Raw genomic sequence first — 18,623 nt, 5'->3', positions numbered from 1 at the left:
AGAAAATGGGGAATTGAGTATTCTCAGCACTGCACCCATTTTTGTGGGTTTTCATCCCAGACTGGTGAACGCTAAATAAAAATAACATTTTAATGGTTTGTATCTATTTCTTTAGCATTGATTTTACTGAGCTATTTAAAAACGAAACTTCTGAGAGAGGCAAAACTCCACAACAACTGCATGTGTAGAGATCAAACTAACAGATTACTGGAGCATCGTTATTAACTTTCAGAACACCAGAAGAGAGAATATATTATTATTCTTCTTAGGAGCATAATCAAAAGATGAGAAACATGAATCCAGTTATGTAGAAGTTTTTAGTTTCAGACAGTTCAATGGGAAGGAATTTCATCCCCAAACCTAAGGTCCAAGCCTAGGGCTTGTTATTTTGTTGCTGGCACTTTTCTTGTTGCTATTCTTCTTTAACCCATAATATACTGTCAGTGGTACCATCATATAATCACATCTGTGTCAAAATGGCAATTGAAGACCCCAAGTTGAAGAATGTATCATCATCCCTGGTTTTTGCGTTACAGTTTATTTTCCATTAGTCATGTACATAAACTTACATGGCAGCTGTCACTAGGATGCAGGATTCTGTTGTACAATGTGATCTGTGGACACAGAACTTAAATGTGGTTTTCTGCTTGAAAGAGCATATATCTAAGTATGAAACATGAAGCAGCATATAGAGATATATCTGTCAGCAGACTAGGACAACGTTTGCTGTAAATAAGATGAGCATTTTTAAGCACGATCAATATTTATGAGAGGGAAGTAGATTTTCGTTACATTACCATACTAATTTATAGAATCAGTCTATCCTTGACAAATTAATTCTACTCTCTTATCATGCACATTTTTTATTTTTTTTCTCCTATTTAGCTAGTTAACAAAATGTGTTGTTTGTGTGATTCAGAATTCCCATTCAGCACTCCCCCGGTTTTGTCTGACTGTTTCACTTTCAAGAGAGACCCATGTGCAGCCTGCCTTTTCAGGCAGAGTTTAGTTAACGGCACATCCATGAGATCTGGGCAGCGGAGGTTCCTTGCTTGTAGGCTCCTTGCTTGTAGGTTCCTCATTGCTGCAGTTCAAAGATCTAAATCCAAAGATCTTAGTGGATCCATTTTAGCAATCCAACTGCTGACTTTGCCAATTTTAGCAAATCTGTGATTAGATAGGTCTTGTAGCATGCTACACCAGTTGAACTACAAAACCAAAAAATACACTTCCTCATTTTACTTACAGATCATTTTTTTCTGCAACTATTTTAAAATCAAACTTTTAATGTCTGAAAGACAAATTTAATGCCAGTAAGCCCAAGAGTTAGGTCTAAACCCCTGCTTTCCCATTTCAGCTAGAATTCATTTCTGTGCTGAACGATCCAAGAGTCCTCCAGCAAACTGCCCTGCTTGTCAAGATGATGGGACAGCTGTCAATAAGCAGCATAGACAGCCTTACTGGCTACAGCCCACAAACCCTCTTTTGTCAGGTGTTGCTCTGTTTGGTTGGTCGTTGGAAGCCTAAAGATGGTAATGGCATTTGTTGGGGGTGTGCGGAATTATTTCTAAAATGAAAGGCAGCACAGGAAAAATGCACAAATGCTTTAAATTCTAATAGAAGCAGCCTGGCAACAGTAATGGAGAGGTGGCAGGCAGATGGAAGGAGACCTTTAAAGACAGGTAACTTGGTGGTAGTGTATTGGAGCTGGTAGACGGATGCTTAATGGAGAGCTAATGTGGTCAAAATAGTGAATTAAGAAAATTAACATAATAAAATGAACTTAACGTAATAAAATGAGCTTAAAGTCAAGCATGTACTTCTAAGCATATGTAAACTTTTAAGTCTTTGAAGCTTGCTGTTTTGGGCCTCACGGAGTTTGAGTTTCTTGCATCAAGTCCTGAATTCATAATGTGAGAATTTTTGCACCTTTATGTAATTAATCAAATAAGGCCCAACTTTCCTATTACTGATTGAGCTTGAGGTGATAAATGGTGACATTTTCATTAATCCTCTTAATCACAGCCTTTATTGCATAAGTGTGAAGCAAGGGAACAAATGATAAACAACCCAAAGATTTATCAGACTTCCTACGTCTGAGGGGCATATTTCAGCAGCTAGAAATGTCAGCCACCTAGTACGGTGAGGCAGGGTGCACTCTAAGTTTTGTGAGCTCCAAAAGGTGAATTGTTTTGGTTCAACAAGGACTCCTTATCCTAATACACCCGGTTAACACTTTTGCTGTTGACACTAGTGTCAGGCAGCTGACGCTAGCGCAGTGGCAGTGACTTTTTTCTTGGATTACCGCACAGACTTAGAAATTCCTCAGAATATTAGAAATTGTGATAATTGTGATTCCATCATACACTCCCAGCATAGGTTTGATAGTACTGATCTGTAATGAGCTAGTCACCTATAAAACAATAATCCTGAAGGTGCTAAAAACCGCACACATCATCAAAATGGTAACATCGGTTTTCTAAAGCTTGTGCTTCTTAAATGCCAAATATCTCTATGTGTGTGTACTTGTTAGGGTTTTTTTGTTGTCATTGTTTTTTGTTTTGTTTTGTTTTCCCTTGGAACATGGATGCTGTGATATTTGGTGAAGAAAGAGGTTTATTCCTCTCAGTGGAGGTGCTGAATATTCTTTGTTCTATGGGACCCTCTATGCAAATCCTCAGAAGCGCATCTCTGAGTGGCTGTTATCCTTCTGTCAAACGATCTGGTCCCTACTGGGTCAAATTGGCCAATGGGATCTCAAATTCTTGGGGACAGACAAACATATCTGTATGTATAACATACGTATGTGTGTATATATATGCATGCATGTACGCATAGAGAATAGGTTTGCATTAATTTCAGCTCTTTTGGAAAGCAGATTTCTAGCCTAAAACATGAGGTTTTCTTGTAAGTTGTTATTCCCCAGGCTAGGAGAACTCAAGAGGCATATGGATGACAGGGAAGTGATTAGAGACAGCCAACACAGCTTCACAAAGGGCAAATCATGCCCTAATCTGGTGGCCTTCTATGATGAGTGACTGTGCATTCTATGAGAGTGAGTAAGCATTCTATGACTTAAGAGTATTTTCTAGAGGATCAGGCAACATGTTTACTGAACCGCTTCTCTAGGAATCTTTCTGGGTATTTTACCACTGCCAAGTGGCTTTTGAACCACTAATTTTCCCCCACTGCCAGGTTGATTCTTTTTTACAGGACTGTACTTAATAATGTGAATTCTTGAATATATTGAAATAACTGAGAAATGTTCTTGTTCTGAAATGCATTTTGTACACAATGCTTATAGAAGGTATCTAATACCTTGTATTTGAGGCAAGAAAACAAAATGTGGGACAAGTCCTTTCCTAATACAGACTAAACACCATAAATAAAATAGTGGCTGAACTCTCCTTAAAAAATAACAAACAAGGAAAGTACCAAGAGAACATACTATGGGAAGTCACGGACTAGAATTTCTGATCACAAGGAAGACAAGGGATCTTTGTTTAACAAGAAAGTTGCGTGGTTTTTTTGACAACTTGGCTGAGACAAAAGGCACATACTGTTAGGTATTTCCCTTCGGTGTAATTCATCCTCTGCAGAAGCTCGTTAAAAGAAACTGAAAAACAAAATCAAGCAATATGCAATGTCAACATAGTTACTTCCAAGGAGATCACATTGCTCACATCTTAACATCATTATATTAAACTACTTTTTAATAACTGTTAGCCTAGTATTCAAAATACGGAGTTCATAACAAATTTCTAAAACTTTCTTCTTCTAAAAAACACAGGCTGGTCTTGCCAGACACAAGGAACTTCCTCGCTAGACTCGGTAGGACTGAAGAATCTAGGCATGTTTTCTTTTAATGAACTGTCCTCAGTCACACCACTATCAGTTCTCTTTTACCCAGCCATCCAGTAAAAGGGCAGACAGATGGACAGGAGTAGCCATATCCCACGTACCTTTGTGATGCGAAGTTCAGATCACCATTCTGAGTTTTAGCTTAATTAACATGTACCCTGTCAGCTGTTTATTAGGAATCATTTGTAGGTTATAATTCTAGACTTCCTTGCACACTTTGAAACGTGTTATTGACTCCTGCATCTCTTACTCTGTTGTTGGATGGATGTCTGCTGTGCATTAAGATTGTTTCTGTGCATTGCTTTACAGTGATTAATAGTGAATTCATTTGCCCTTTTTCAAGGCCAGTGTACTATAAACAAGATACAGTCCATGTAGCAGTTTTGTCAGTGAATGTAGTAGGATCACAATTCTGCACTTTGAATTCTACCCACTTGCTTACAGGTGAGCCCACACAATGCCTCAGAAGGTACTGCAATCTGCAGTTTGGAAATCTGGATGATTTTATATATCTAAGTTTTGGTTGTAAGGCTTATAAACAGTTTTACGTGTTTTCCTTTGTGGTTGATTTTACCTTTCCTAGACCAGAGATCACATTGCAAAAAGGAGTCAAGGATTTCTTATAAAAATTTTTATGAACCTTTAAACTCAGTTAACATGAAATAAAGACTTCTGCTGACACAGAAGCATTTTACATTAGTACAACATTTATTCCATATAAACTACAGTGGCGAGGAGGTGACCTCCAGCTCCCTGCAGTTGGAATTCCCCATCTACAGATGGCTTTCACAGCAGCTGCAGGAATGCAGCTCCATTCACAAAGAGAAGAAAAAATAATAAACCTGCGAAAAATTACTTAGATATTCATTTCAAGGATAAAGGCAGTGTAAAAAATGAATGAGAGGATTTTTTTTACAAGGTATTTGAAACGTAGCCTATGGTGAATGGGTCAGAATGTACCGTAATGCATTAACGACATAACGCAACGCGTAAGAGCGAATACTATGTGCCTGTGGCGCAATTAGATTTTTACTGCCGGAGGAGTATAACATTTATTTTGCTTTACAGACAACTTCGTTATCTAGTACACATACATGTAGGTACTTCATTCTGAGTGAATAATGGATTGCTCTGTAGCCACTGCAAATACAACTGGCTTGGGCATTTCATAAAAAGCTTCCTAAGCGTGTTTACAGCCTTAAATTTCAATTTAAAATTTCCATTCGCTTCAGTATGGAAAAAATTTTTTTGATTAGAGTTAGCACGTACCCTGACCTCCTGCCTGTCCTGTGTGGTTAGTTAATACCGAGTGGGAAGAAAACAAAACCACTGGCAGCAGGAAATTTTTTTTTTTTATAAAAATGTCCCTTCACGAAGCTGCCCTTTCCATGTAAAGGCTCTTTTAAGCTTTCCAGGCACGGGGTTTTCTGCCAGGGCCGGGCGTTGCCGTGCTCCGAACCGTGGACCCTCTCTTCCCGGCGGGGGACGGGCGGGCTGCCGAGGCCCTGTGGCCCGGCCCTCACACACGCTGCCGTCTCGGCGCTGCTGGTCTCGGACGCGGTCTCCTGGCGGCGGCAGCGCCTCACAGGGCGGGGAGCGCGCGGGGCCCCGCCCCGGCGGTTCTGGAAGGTTCCAGCGCCGGCCTGGCGACGTGAGGTGCGGCCGGTGGGTCCTGCCCGGCGGGAGAGGGGGCGTTGGGTTTGCGCATTTATCGAGGATTTAGGGAAGATCGCCAAACGCACGTTTTAGTCTTCTGGAAGGAGAATCGCGCCGTTCTGGGCTTTTCCGAGTGATGAGGGGAAAACTTCGTGGACGGGCCCGGCGCTGCCTGGAGTGTGCAGAGCAGGTGGGTAAGGCCGCTAAAAAGTAGTAATGTCTGTGGTTTTGCTTCCTTATAAAGTCGTCGATGCTAAGAGGTGTTTTCCAAGCAGCGAGCTTGATGGTCGTTGTTTTAAGACCTGAGTTTCTCTAGCGTAACATCTTAAAATACCAACCTGTGAGGCAGTGATAGAAAACTATATTAAGAAGTATTTTTTTTTCCTAGGTTGCCAAATTTTGAGTTTCAGTTCCTCGAGGCGGAATGTTTGGCTTTTTTTTGAGCAAAGGACTGCATTTAAGCAATAATGAGCTTTTGGGAGTTCTTGTGCAAGCAGGTGCGCACCAGTGGAAGTGAGCAATGCACAGCCCAGTTTAGTGTTTCCATCAGTAATTAATTGCTATGCATTATCTTTATCCTTAAAGTTGTTCGGTGATGGGAGTGGTAAAGTTACCTTTCTCTGCATGTTATTTCTTCAAGTCCTATTTGTTGGAAGCAGGACAAGAACAGACTAAAGTTCTTAATAATAACACTGGAAACATTAAGGTACATTGTGTTCTGTGGAACATTTTTTGTTTATGGTAGATGGGAATTTATGCATCTGTGCTCTGTGATTGTTTCCTGTCTTGAATAAGGCCGTATGAAAGGCTGTACGTTGTTTTCTGGTAATCATTAAATTAGTTTTCTCAGTGAGGATTCCTCTGAGTTACTCAATTTTAATTCCAGGAAATAGCGTTTGTCCACATTTCAACTGTTGGAAAGCCGGGGGAGGGGGGGAAGTAACTTGTCCAATTTAATTGTAAAGCATAAATCCCAAAGTTTTTCTGAAAATAAGATTGATTTTTTTTTTTTCCCTGTGTGTAAATGTGCCATGAGTGTTGCAAGCCATTTAGCACTGAGTTCGTGAAAAAGTGTTTCTTTGTTGCTGAAGAGTAACAGAAGAGTTAGAAGAGTTTCTTTTGTTGCTTCTAGGTAAAGTGCATTAACGTTCTGCCTGTTAAACTTTATTCAGCAGTAGCTAACCCTCAATGTGTTATTGTTGACTGTACTGTTATTCTAATCCTAACTTCGATTGTAAGTGCTCAAGTACTACACACGTCTATAATTCTGTACCAGTAGTTAATGATAGTTGGGAATGAACTGGAATATAGATAAACTGCTTTTTAGTGCAAAAAATGCCTATTTCAGAAACTTGTACTGCTGTATACTTTCTGTATTGCTGAAGCAGGTGGTTGGTATTAATATGAGATGTAAAATGAATTGCCATACTTTCTGCAGAGGCAACAGTTCTGTGAAGGGCTAATCCTGAGCTAGATTAAATTCTGAAGGTATGTTTTGTTGCACTGATCTTTCATTTTCTTTGATTATTTGGGGATTTGTTGGAGGGTTTCCCCCACCTCCACCTCTTGTGTCGTGATTTTTTTGGTAAGTATTTGTGACACAGTATTTATTACATTTCTGAGTGGTTGTTCTGTGCAACTTTCCAGAAGTGAAATCTGTTTTTTGTGTATTGTCAAGTTAATTAATTTAAGCTTAGTATCATTGACCTTTTTTGTACAAAAATGTAAGTCTGTAGCATGTTAAACCAACCCAGGTGTTGCATCAGAACAATGTGCTTAAAGCGTAGCTGTTTTTGTAAAAGGGTAAGTACCTAATTTTTGCAGGGCACTGCTTCTGTTCTGAACTCTTTTAAGAACTGATACAAGAACTATGTTTTTGTTTCTCATTCAAAAAAAAAAATCATTTAATGTTTTATTTGTCTACTATCCTACTTCTTCAAGGAATTGTAAACGTTTGCATTGAAATCGAAGACAGTTACTTTCTGACATTGTAACTGAAGCGATTACAATGTTGGAAAGAAGTCTGTTTCCTCTCTTGCTCCACTAATATTTATTAAGTGCTAAGCGAGAGCTGTGATCTTTCATTTTGTTAGCATATTGAGCCGTCTTAGCTCACGCTGATTTAAATAATAGAGGGTGCATGCATCTTGAAGGAAATACACTACATCTCCTGGGATCAATTTCCATCTTGGTTAACCAGTCAGAGGCAAAGAGGTGAAGGTGTTGATTCTGGCAACACAAGGAGGAGTGTAAGATTTTGTGGCTAGGGGGAACAAAGGTCGCCCGAGTGGGCTTGGGTATTTGTATGACAAAACCATGTGTTATTTAGTCTAACAGAAAAATCATTAAAACAAGGGTAATGGATATTGTTTTGTAGAATATTTCAATAGCAAGTAATAAGAAAAGAAATGAGAATATATTCATGTATATGTTTGGATTTTACCTATGTTGTATAGAGGAAAAGGACCTGAAATCTTGAGTATTCTAACAACAGTTTATTATTTATCTTGTATTTGCCTTTTCATTATTTAGGTGCAGGAGATAGAGGGTTTCATGTGGAAGGAAAAATGAAATGTTCATGCAGAAGGAAAGAGATATTTGGAGATTTTATACTGAAACACCTTATTTTTCAGGTGGACAAGATAACACATCAAATGGGTGGGGAAGCAGTGAGTTGTATTGGAATACTGGGGGTAGGTTTGTGAAGTATTTCTGTGCAGGCAGAGGTGTACGTGCATTCTAGCCCTCATCCTCTTCAGAAGGTGTCTTTCTTAGCGTCTTCTGAATTTGGGGTAGGAAAATAATTAATTTGGCTATACACTAATTAATTCCTTGTTATTATTTACATCGATTAAGTAAGAATAATAAAAGCCTTTAAGAATAAATCATCATTGAACTAGTGTTAGAGGCAGCATCCTAAAATGTTGATAAATGAAGACTTGCTTTTATTTTGGAGCAGCTGGATGGTAGAACTTGTTGCATGAGTTTTGAATAATTACAAATTAACTATGCATATCTATATTTATGTTGGTATTTGCAGCATTACAGAGAGAGATCTTATTTCTCAGGCAGTTCTCGATCTACATGAACATTGGAGTGATATATATGTAATACAGCTACTTCAGTGAAGCCTGTGAAGACCAACAAGTGTGTAGTAGTTTACTTAAGGACCTTGTATGACTTCAGTAGGATGAAAAGGTCTACTGGATCCCAGTACAGTATCCCAACCCCTCTTTTGCCTTTGTCAAGCCTGTCTGTTACAGCCTGATGATGTTGAGTTTCAGTGAACTGAAGTGAATGCTCTTTTCCCTTGATCTCTTCAAAGTTGTTGAACTGTGGAGCATCATGGAAGAGCTTTTTTCCTATAAAGGAAGCTCTATCTCTACAGTGTATAGTAAAATAAAACAGAAGATAGACTTTTTCTTTCACAGGTTTCAAGTTTCCTTGCACATTTTCAGAGTAAGTTGCACTGATACCACTATTTCAGTAGAAAATTTTACCAGTAATTAATACAGTGATCTGTGGATAGCTGAGGGCATAAATCATTCTGTGTTTCATTACCACAATTCAAGGCAAATGTTATCTAATCTTTAAGGTCTTAAAAGTAAGTTTAAAAATAAAATTAAAAAGCTGGATGTGGTTTGAGGGGCTCTGAAAAATTAACAGGCATGATCCCAAGCATTCTAGCTGAAGCTCTAGGATTTTTGGGATTTCCTGATGTTACCTCAACACCATTCTGCAGCTATTATGTGGTGAAGCTAAATTTGGGAGAGGTCATTAGATTTCTTACTGTCACCCCTTTCTGCATCTCCTCCTCCCCCCCCCCCCGCCGTTTCCTTGTTCAAATATGTTCTTTGACAAATTAATTTTCCCAAATAAAGGCAGCTTTCTGGCAGAAATGTTTTGGCAAGTTTGAGAGTCTAGGGGTGAATACTTGCTTACAAACCTGTTTGTTTGTTTGTTTAAGGTTGCAAATCTCGCTTGTTCGTTGTCAACAAACGAAGATGGAATGAAAATTGTCCAAATGGCAGCTAATCACATAGAGACTTTGTGTCCACAGGTATGACTTTTTCAATCAATTCCCATTACAGCGCACTGAGCATATACTGTTTTTTTGTCACACAACATAGATGTTCAGTCCTGCTCCTTCAGTCTGAATTTACATTCCATTTAGTCAGCTTACTGTAGTAATCGGAGACCAAATGATAAATCAAAGCCAAATACTCAGTTAATTTATTGTTCTCTTAGTGGTTAACATAGGAATTGTTAATAGTCTGTATTGATTGAGAGTTTTAAAAAGCTGTAAAAATTGCAATTGAAGAAACATGCTGCTCTGTTTCTGAAATTAAACTTGATTGAATGAACAGTGTAACAGGATACGCAAATTGGGAGTGTTTTTACTCTTAGAAAGCAATACATATGTTGACCTATTGAAATATTATTACCACTTGATTTGGGGTTTGTATGTGAGTGTTAAAGTGTGAATTCTTCTGATTATCACTTCAAAAGCTTGAGCTTTTGTCTTAAGCAAGTAAGTGAAGACCAGCACAGTTACAGGTAATTATTTGGTACTTACTATCTTACTAAAAGTGTATTTGCGCTCTATGTGTCACATTTAGAATTATAGAGATGTAAGACCTTCTGCAATTACATCTGTTCAGAGCAAAGATTTTACTGATCTGTGTGAATCTGTTCTTAGTGTTTCAGCCTTGAGGCTGTATAATTTCAGGATTGTTAGTTCTTTGAAGACACTGCAGTTTAGACAGTGGCCTAAATATTCCTACCATTCTGTGTGTTTGAATGCTGGATGTAATTGAAATAGAAGATGAAGAGTAAATATTAATAGTATGTTCAATTACAAGCTTGAGAAGTCCATTTTATGCCTGTTGAGTAAATGCAAGACTTGGGGAAAACCAAACTTCTATCAAGGAAGTGTGATATTCTGAAAATACCATAGATCAGTGTTTTTTCTTCAATCATTCGGTTTCAAAGTGTTTTTGTAACTTTTACAGTTCTGTGCTTAACATCCTACTCGATTTAATGTGTTACCAGTTTTTAAGAAGATTGCTGGCTTGTAAGAAGAATTCATGAATAGTTTCTTCCAGCTTGTTTCTCCAGGGGCACAAGTGCACCTTTATAATACATTATTGAGCAACCAGATGTAGCTTTTTAATTGAAAATCTACACTTCCAGTATTGCATCTGATACCAGAAACTCCTAAAATCTAATTTTGACTAAAATATTGATTTTCTCCACAGCCATTTAAGTTGCTAGGGTTTTAATTTCCTATAGTAAAATGGAAGTTTCTTCTTTGTTTTTTTTTTCCTTTTTTTTTAACCTGGAGGTAAAAGCGATGAATTTAGTTGATGATTATAGATTTGTCTAAACAGAGAATGTGCTATGCACATGATAAGATGATATTACTATTAATGATGTATTTATTGTGCAGGATTTGCTGCTTTCTTAGATAAGGACCATTCCCTGCAAAAGCAATTGGCATTTCACCTAAGTAAGAAAAACCAGAATAAGGCTCCTGCATTTTTCAGTAGATAGATCATGCTGTATCATTTAAAAATCCTCCACAGGGAAAATAATTATCTGTTAAGATCCCTGCAGGGTATATCAATTAGAGTTTGAAATGGGGAAATTTGCATGTAGAACTTCCCAGTGTTCTCAAAATATTAGATTAAAAAATGGGATTTTACGTGTTCTGAAAAATCTCTTTCTAGAAGAGAACCAGTGGTTTGGGTTGAAATCTGAAATGGTTGAAGTAAAACAAGATAAAAAAAAAAAAACCCCAAACCCCACACCCCAAACACACCAACCAAAAAACTAGCAACAAAACCAACACCCCCAGAAGACACCTTGGAATCCTGGGATTTCTGCAGATTTGAACAGCAGAACCTCCTATTTAGCACTGGGGAAAAGAGCAGATGCAGAGTTGGCAAACCCTGGGGGAAAACCTTTTAATTGTTAGACTTGATAGACATGCTTATGTTGTATTAATTATACTATACTGTAGGTAAAATGTCGAGGGTTGATTCTGAACTCTGACTGTATTTTTTTTCTCAAGTGAGATTATTAGCAAGTATTTTGACTGTTTAATAAATGAAATAAGCTATGCATGTATTTTAGAACTGATACGAAACACATAATGCCTGTTGTTCCTGAAATTGCATGAATACTTCATGAGAAATTAATTTTAATAAGACTTAATGTTAAATCAATAATAACAAACAGAATGAAGAAATAGAGAGCCTCTAGCTTATGTTTTAATGAAGAAAGAATTATTTCTGTTCATGTTAGTAGCTTTTGGTTGGGAGAATTTCTTTGAGTGTTAACAGGTGGGTAAAATCTACAATGTCACTTGTTCTGTGTGGAAGTCCATGTTACATTCCTGGTGCGCCAACAAAATCTTGACCTTGTTGAAAAGTCAGAAAAGGAAAAGAACACAGAAAAGCAAACAAACTTCTGTTGTTGAACAACAAGTATGTAAATCTGTAGGGCTGTTTTTCTAATACAGATCTTCGGTTTGTTTCCCTTATGCTTCAGTTCAGTGACACGTTTGAAGAACTTTCTGGTTCCTCTAATAGTTAATACTCTGGAACAGGCAAAGGTACCTGGTAGAGGGTAAACCTGTCAATGTAGAGATTGAAAAATACCCTAAATGTAGCATATTACCAGAGATTAGCAGACAAGGGTCTGGCTTCTCTTTTGAAATTCTTGATAGAACGTTCACATTGTATTGGGATAATCAGCTTTCAGGTGTTTCAACAAGTATGTCTAGCATACTAGGCCAACAGACCTGTGTGTTTGTGTCTAAGGAGGATCTAGCCTGTTATTTAACTGCCTTCTCTGTTAGTACTGGGTCCTCCTTCCTTATGTCTCTTAAGGTAGGCCTCCACTTTTGTTGTGTTGGGGAGCTCTGCTGAGGGATAAGCTTGAGGAATAAGGGTCCCTTCTGCAACAGGCTCTGAAGGAAGGAGGAGGTGAGAAGGAATCCATTGATCAGATCTTGGATGGAGTTGAAGGCTGTAGATATGTGACTTAAACTAGGTTAAGGATGTAGTGTTGGGGGAGAGCAGAGAAGCAACATTGAACAGGACCCGAGGTAGGTGAAGGTGTGCTTGTTCTCTCTGAAACTTGTCAGAAACGCACATAGTGGAGGTGCTGTGATGCACATAATGAGAGATAATGACATTTTCCTCCCTGAGGAAACGGGAGCCAGGGAATGCCAAGAGAGTTAATGTAAAAAGATCCTGAGCTCTATTTTTGCGGGGAAGAGTGACCTTGAACCTAGAGCTGGAACAGTTGTTTCAAAGCGGAGATCAGAAGGGGCTAGTCCTAAGGCAGCAGCTGAGAAGAGCTTCAGCATGTCAAAGGGCTCTGGCTAGAGATTTTTATTAGCATAAAGATGCCTTGGAGAGTTTTAAGGAGCAGAAGGTTTGGGCTTGTTTTGGCAGAACAATACCCGAAAAAGGGAATTTTAGCCTCACTTCCTTTGAAGATGAGATCATGCTGACTCAGACTTTGCTAGAGCTTACTGCTAGTTGCTGGAATGGCGCAGGGTGATTAGTTCTGTAGTGGGTGATGTCTGTTCTGGTACATCATGCAAGGAAGCAAAGTGCAGGAAAAATAGATGAATGTTCATGGTTTAATCTTTATTTGGTGATAAATAAACTTTGAAAAAATCATTCAATTCCATGCAATATTTTTATCAGATACTTAAAGACAAGGTATGCACTGGTACAATCAGAACCTCAGATCTTAGTATTTTTAGTGAGTTTTGGTTTTCTCTTAAGTATTGAGAGATAGGGAGAAACCATCTAGTTATAAAGCTATTAGGTGAGCAGTAAATCTACGTAACAGGAAATCCATTAGAGGATGAGTTGCCCTTTGTGTTTAAAAAATAAAAATGGAGACGAGGGAAGATAGCCTTAAAAAAGAAAAAAGAGAGTGCATCTTGAGCTATTTTAAATGTATGTGAAACTGTCACCTTGTTTCTCTTCTTAACTTGCCCCTAACTAGGAGTATATATGAGAACCTAAAGTAAATACTACAGCATATCTTAGAACTAGCTCCTAGGCTGCTGGAGGAAGTTTGCAAAGACATAAATGTCCTTCTTTGTTACAGAATGATAGAGGTCCCTCTGGAGATCATGTAGTCCAACCCCCGTGCCAGAGCAGGTCCACCCAGAGCAGGTTGCACAGGAATGTGTCCAGGTGGGTTTTGAATGTCTCCAGACAGAGACTCCACCACCTCTCTGGGCAGCCTGTTCCAGGGCTCTGCCACCCTCAAAGTGAAGAAGTTCATCCTCATGTTTAGGTGGAACTTTCTGTGTTCAAGTTTGTGCTCGTTACCTCTTGTCCTGTCACTGGGCACCACTGAAAAAAGACTGGTCCCATCCTCTTGACACCCACCCTTTAAGTATTTATAAGCTTTGATCAGATTCCCCCCCCCCCAGTCTTCTCTTTTCTGGACTAAAGAGACCCAAGTCCCTCAGCCTTTCCTCATAAGAGGTCACACTCTTCCTGATGTACCCCAGGATGCCATTGGCCTTTTTGGCCACAAGGGCACATTGCTGGCTCATGGGCATCCTGTTGTGCACCAGGACTCCCAGGTCTTTCTCCTCAGAGCTGCTCTCCAGCAGGTCAGCCCCCAGCCTGTACTGGTGCAGGGGGGTTATTCCTCTGCAGGTGCAGCACTCTACACTTGTTGAATTTCATTAGGTTTCTCTCCACCTAAGTCTCCAGCCTGTCCAGGTCTCGCTGTATGGCGGCACAGCTTTCTGGTGTGTCAGCCACCCCTCCCAGTTTTGTGTCATGAGCAAGCTTGCTGAGGGTACACTCTATCCCTTCATCCAGGGATGATATATATATTATAGCTAGTTATTGTTGATGCAGAATGTCTTATGTGGAAGACATTGATTCAATGGATATAAAATGCACGCTGAGCCAGTTAAATTTGCAGGCACTTCTCATGTGAAGTGTACACGTTTAGATAGTGATGCTGGCTCTGAGAATGCTGTCTGCCCGAGTCTTGCCTTTGCGTTCAAACGATTGAAGCTGTTGGCTAAAAAGTAGTCCCCATCACACATCACTTACTGAGTATATATGATGAAAAGTGAGTGCCTGGTGGTAGGCCAGAAACTTTGTCACGAGCGAGCATCATTACAATCTGTGGTAGATGGGGATACTGGGGTTTGTTTAAGAACTAGCGAGATCAGTTTTCACTCTGCTTGACGATACCACTTGCTCACTCATTTGTTTTCCACACAGTGTTATGTTCACTAGGTCTCAACTTTCCTTCCCAGTGGGGAGATTTCTGTACAACCTTCCTGGACTAGCAACAAGTTATGATGGTTTTGTTCTGTACATCTGCTTGCAGTCACCTGTCTTGGGTGCTACTGTCTGGATGTCTCCCAGTATTTGTTTCCATGTATTTTCCTGACTTCCAGGATACTTCCTCACTTCCAGTGCTGTTTCTCCAGCCAGGATCTTCATCAGCCTCTTTTTAGGCCCCTAAATCCTTGATTTTCGCCAACCTTAAATGTGTATGCGGAAGCATGAAGTGTGATCCAGTTCCTAATTGGTGGCTGTGTTTTGTGTTTCTACTAATTGGATGATTCAGGATATGTCAGTTTTGTTGAGATGTTAACAGTATTAAAAACTGTGTGTTTTTAAACATGTAAAAACATGTGGTATGTATTGACCTGTGTTACCTGAGCGCTGATCTCTAGCATACCTAGTGTATGGTATCTTGGGTTCATTGTTGCAATTGGTTTTTATTTTTATATTTGCTGTTCTTTCCCCTCCTACAATACTTCTGAAAAAAAAAATTATACTAATGAAAAGAGCGTATTACTTGGCACATTTCTGGAAGATACAGGTGTAATTCTCAGTGCCATCTTTTCTTGCCGCTTTAAGTGTGAACGTCTTTTAATTTTTTTTCCTCAAATTGAAGCATTTTATAAGTGTTTTTTTCCCTCATAAATGAAGAGGGGTGTCCCGGTTTAGGCAGGATAGGCCAGCGAGGGACAATAGATGCTCTCCACCACCTCTTGCTCCAAGGAGAGGAGGAAGAGTTAAAGAGATTTATGAGTTTAGAAGAAATTGAACTACTTTAATGAAATATTAATAATAAAAAGGAAATAATGACATACAGTGTATACAAAACTGCATCAAGCTCCCAGGATGACGGCTTTCCTTTGAGCTGTTTTGATTTACATGTAAATTGTGTAGCCCTTTCGGGTTTATACAGATGAATATTATTTGATTCTGTGTTATTTTTTAGAAAGTAGGTACTGTATTGAACAAACCTGAAAATTCTTGCTCACAGAAATCAGACGATATCTAATAAGTGGGCAGCATCTTTTGATGTGTTACGCTTTTCAGTATTGGAGTTTAATTATATATTTTATGATGCTGTGGCTTTTTGAAGCTAGCAGTTCACGTTTCCTGTATATTTACTTTTTCATGAGAGAAAATCAATCATCCATTTTTTTACTTGCTCTGGTACGTTAAATGGTGGGGGACACTGAAGTTTTTTATTAGCCTCATAAAAACTCTTCACCAATATCACTTTAATAACTACAATTGTTTCATCTTCTTGGCTGAACTGTCAGTGTGGCATCTCCTTTTATCTGTCTTAATACCATTTTCTTCAAATACAGTAGTCTTGTGCAAGGGCAGAAGTAATGGGGGAGAACATGGTAAATCAGTGAGTTCTTTACCATCTGCTATAAAAAAGAAAACGTATGTTAGTATCTCTAACAATATCAGACATCTTCTTAAGTACCATCTCCAGCCTTTCAGTTGAGAGAGTAATTAAAAGTACATATCATGCCTTAATAATAACATTTCTAAAACTAAAGGAAAGGTATTTTGGTGAAGTAGTACATTTTTGATGTAGGTTTTCACCATGTTAGCAAAGTCCATACGCAATGCTGTAGTTAATGAAGAAATTGTCATTAACCTTGATAGCTATGGTAGTCCGCTTGAACATTCCTGTGTTTAATTCTTTTTCTTACACCTTTGTTCCACAGCCAGTTTGATTTGGTATACATTATCAGTGCTGGTAGAGACTTGATCTCCCTCCCTACTCCCAAGCTGTTATTTCTGCCTCCTTCCCTTGTGACTAACAATAGCAATCATACAGCTACTTGGTGATCTGGATTAGGAAACTGGTGCAGCTGAGAATTAACCTGGGAAGCAAGTAAGAAGGTTAGTTTTCATTCAAGTCAGTTGCCTGATGTAGTTTGCCGTATGGATGTAGGAGCACTGCTTGCTGGCTCAAGGGAAGGAGTGAGGGAAAAGTAGTCTAAAGGAGGAGTAGGCCACGGCAGACTAATGCCAGCTTGAGCAGACAGTGGCACGGTTTTGGTGTTGGAAGTTAATGTTTGTTTTTGGTATTAGCAGGTAGCTGTTGTTACTAGCTACCAGGAGACGTGGAAAAAGTTGTTACTCTAGTTCTCAAGTATCATAATACATGATCATATTTGGATGGATGATCCAGTCTTAATATGGCGGGCAATCTGCAGAAAAGGAACATGTGCAAAACCAGCTGTGCTCCTGTTTCCAGTCTGGCTCTCTGACAAGGACTGAAAATGATAAAAAGAAGAAAACCTTTCTTGTGTCCTCTAGCATCATTTACTGACACTAGTAGTTGTACGATGTTACCTTTTTCTGTTTGTGGAAATTAAGGTTTGTTATTTTAAAAAGATGATAAAGTGTGTGGTGTTTCTAGTTGGTTGGAATACTATGGAATCCTAAAGCTATGGGCCACCAAAATGTATTGTAGGGCCTAATGCTTTATGCTCTTATACAGATAGACTTAGTTAGATGTTTGCTTTGGCTTGAACTTCTACAATAAACAGTTTGAAAGAGGGAAAAAAAATATACTGTGATTCTTCCCTGAAAGTCTCACGTTGGATGTGGCTGCTTGGCTGTTTTATGATCGTACTTGGAGAGAGAATAATTAACTACAAAATGCCTTGAGGTTTTCAGTCTCAAATTTCATCTTCCATTATCTGTTGTGTTAGAACAGAATCCTCAACAAATTCTCAGTTTGTAATACGAAATAAAAATACCGTAATAAAAAGTTGAGTAGCCTCAACTTCTGTAGCAATACAGGAGCTGTTCTGTTTTATTCTCTCTTCTGCTTGCCCCACCTGCAGTTAGTGGACGTAAGACATGAGAATGATCAAGTTTCTTAAAGTTGCTGGAGGGCATTTGTTGTAGATTCATACTTCACAAAAGTGCTGTGAATGTTTTATAAACAATTTATTCTCCCCTGTGCCTTTAAAACTTGAAAGTATTCATCCTGGAAGGGTATTTCTTTTTTATCTCTTCACGTTCATCCTTTTTTCTGAATTTACAAGTTTTCCTGAGATGCCACATTTTGTTGGTGACAGTTCAGCAGCAGAATGCCAGGGAAGGAAAGGTAGGCAATAAACCATCATTATTAGAGACTTGTGATAAAAAAAGCCTCGTGAGTCTGGGGGGGGAGGGTGATCATACAGTAGGTAAGCATAGAGTAGTACAAGACAGCAAAATAATACCATTGTTAAGAGAGGTAGTTCTGCATGGTTTTTGGAAGAGAGAGGTGGATAGCAATGGAGAGAAGGAAATATAAATAGCTATAGTATGCAGTAATGGAAATAGAGGTATAAATAGCATAGGTTGACAAGGGAGCACATTGCTGTTGTTGAAACGAGAAGCTAAAATGTAGCTAAAATTGTTTAAAGTTACTGATCAGTGTTATGATTTGCTTCATAGACAGATACTGAATACTGTGGTGTATATCTAATATAAAAAATACAGTTTGAGGACCAGTGTGTTCCGGCTGTGTGGAAAAATGCACTTTTGATTCTTGAAATTAACTATGGTATTTGTGCAATCCACCCCTCATACCTTTGCGTATCATATCCAAAACATTCCCTGGTCATTTACAGATGCTGTATTCAATAAGGCAGAAACAGAAGTGTTTGGTTTTTTGGTTACTTCAGTTTCAGTACTGCAAAATAGAGAAAGTGAAGGTACTTAAAAACTGAAATTACTAATTTCATGCAGATCCAGCACCTATAATGTGAACAGCAAAAAAAACTC

The 18,623-nt window shown here is 38.8% G+C and overlaps 1 protein-coding gene across 2 annotated transcripts in view; it reads left to right on the top strand.

The window, feature by feature from the left end:
* Window positions 1-18,623, top strand: part of CTNNA3 (catenin alpha 3) — a 492,103-nt gene that overhangs the window by 320,863 nt on the left and 152,617 nt on the right. For both annotated transcript variants that reach the window (XM_074154868.1, XM_074154867.1), the window contains exon 10: window positions 9,485-9,577. In XM_074154868.1, coding sequence (XP_074010969.1) covers window positions 9,485-9,577 — 93 coding nt within the window. The remainder of the gene's footprint in view (window positions 1-9,484; window positions 9,578-18,623) is intronic.

Source organism: Numenius arquata, chromosome 10 (genome assembly GCF_964106895.1).
Source record: "Numenius arquata chromosome 10, bNumArq3.hap1.1, whole genome shotgun sequence".
NCBI lineage: Eukaryota > Metazoa > Chordata > Aves > Charadriiformes > Scolopacidae > Numenius > Numenius arquata.
This window is presented reverse-complemented; position numbering and strand designations above follow the sequence as displayed.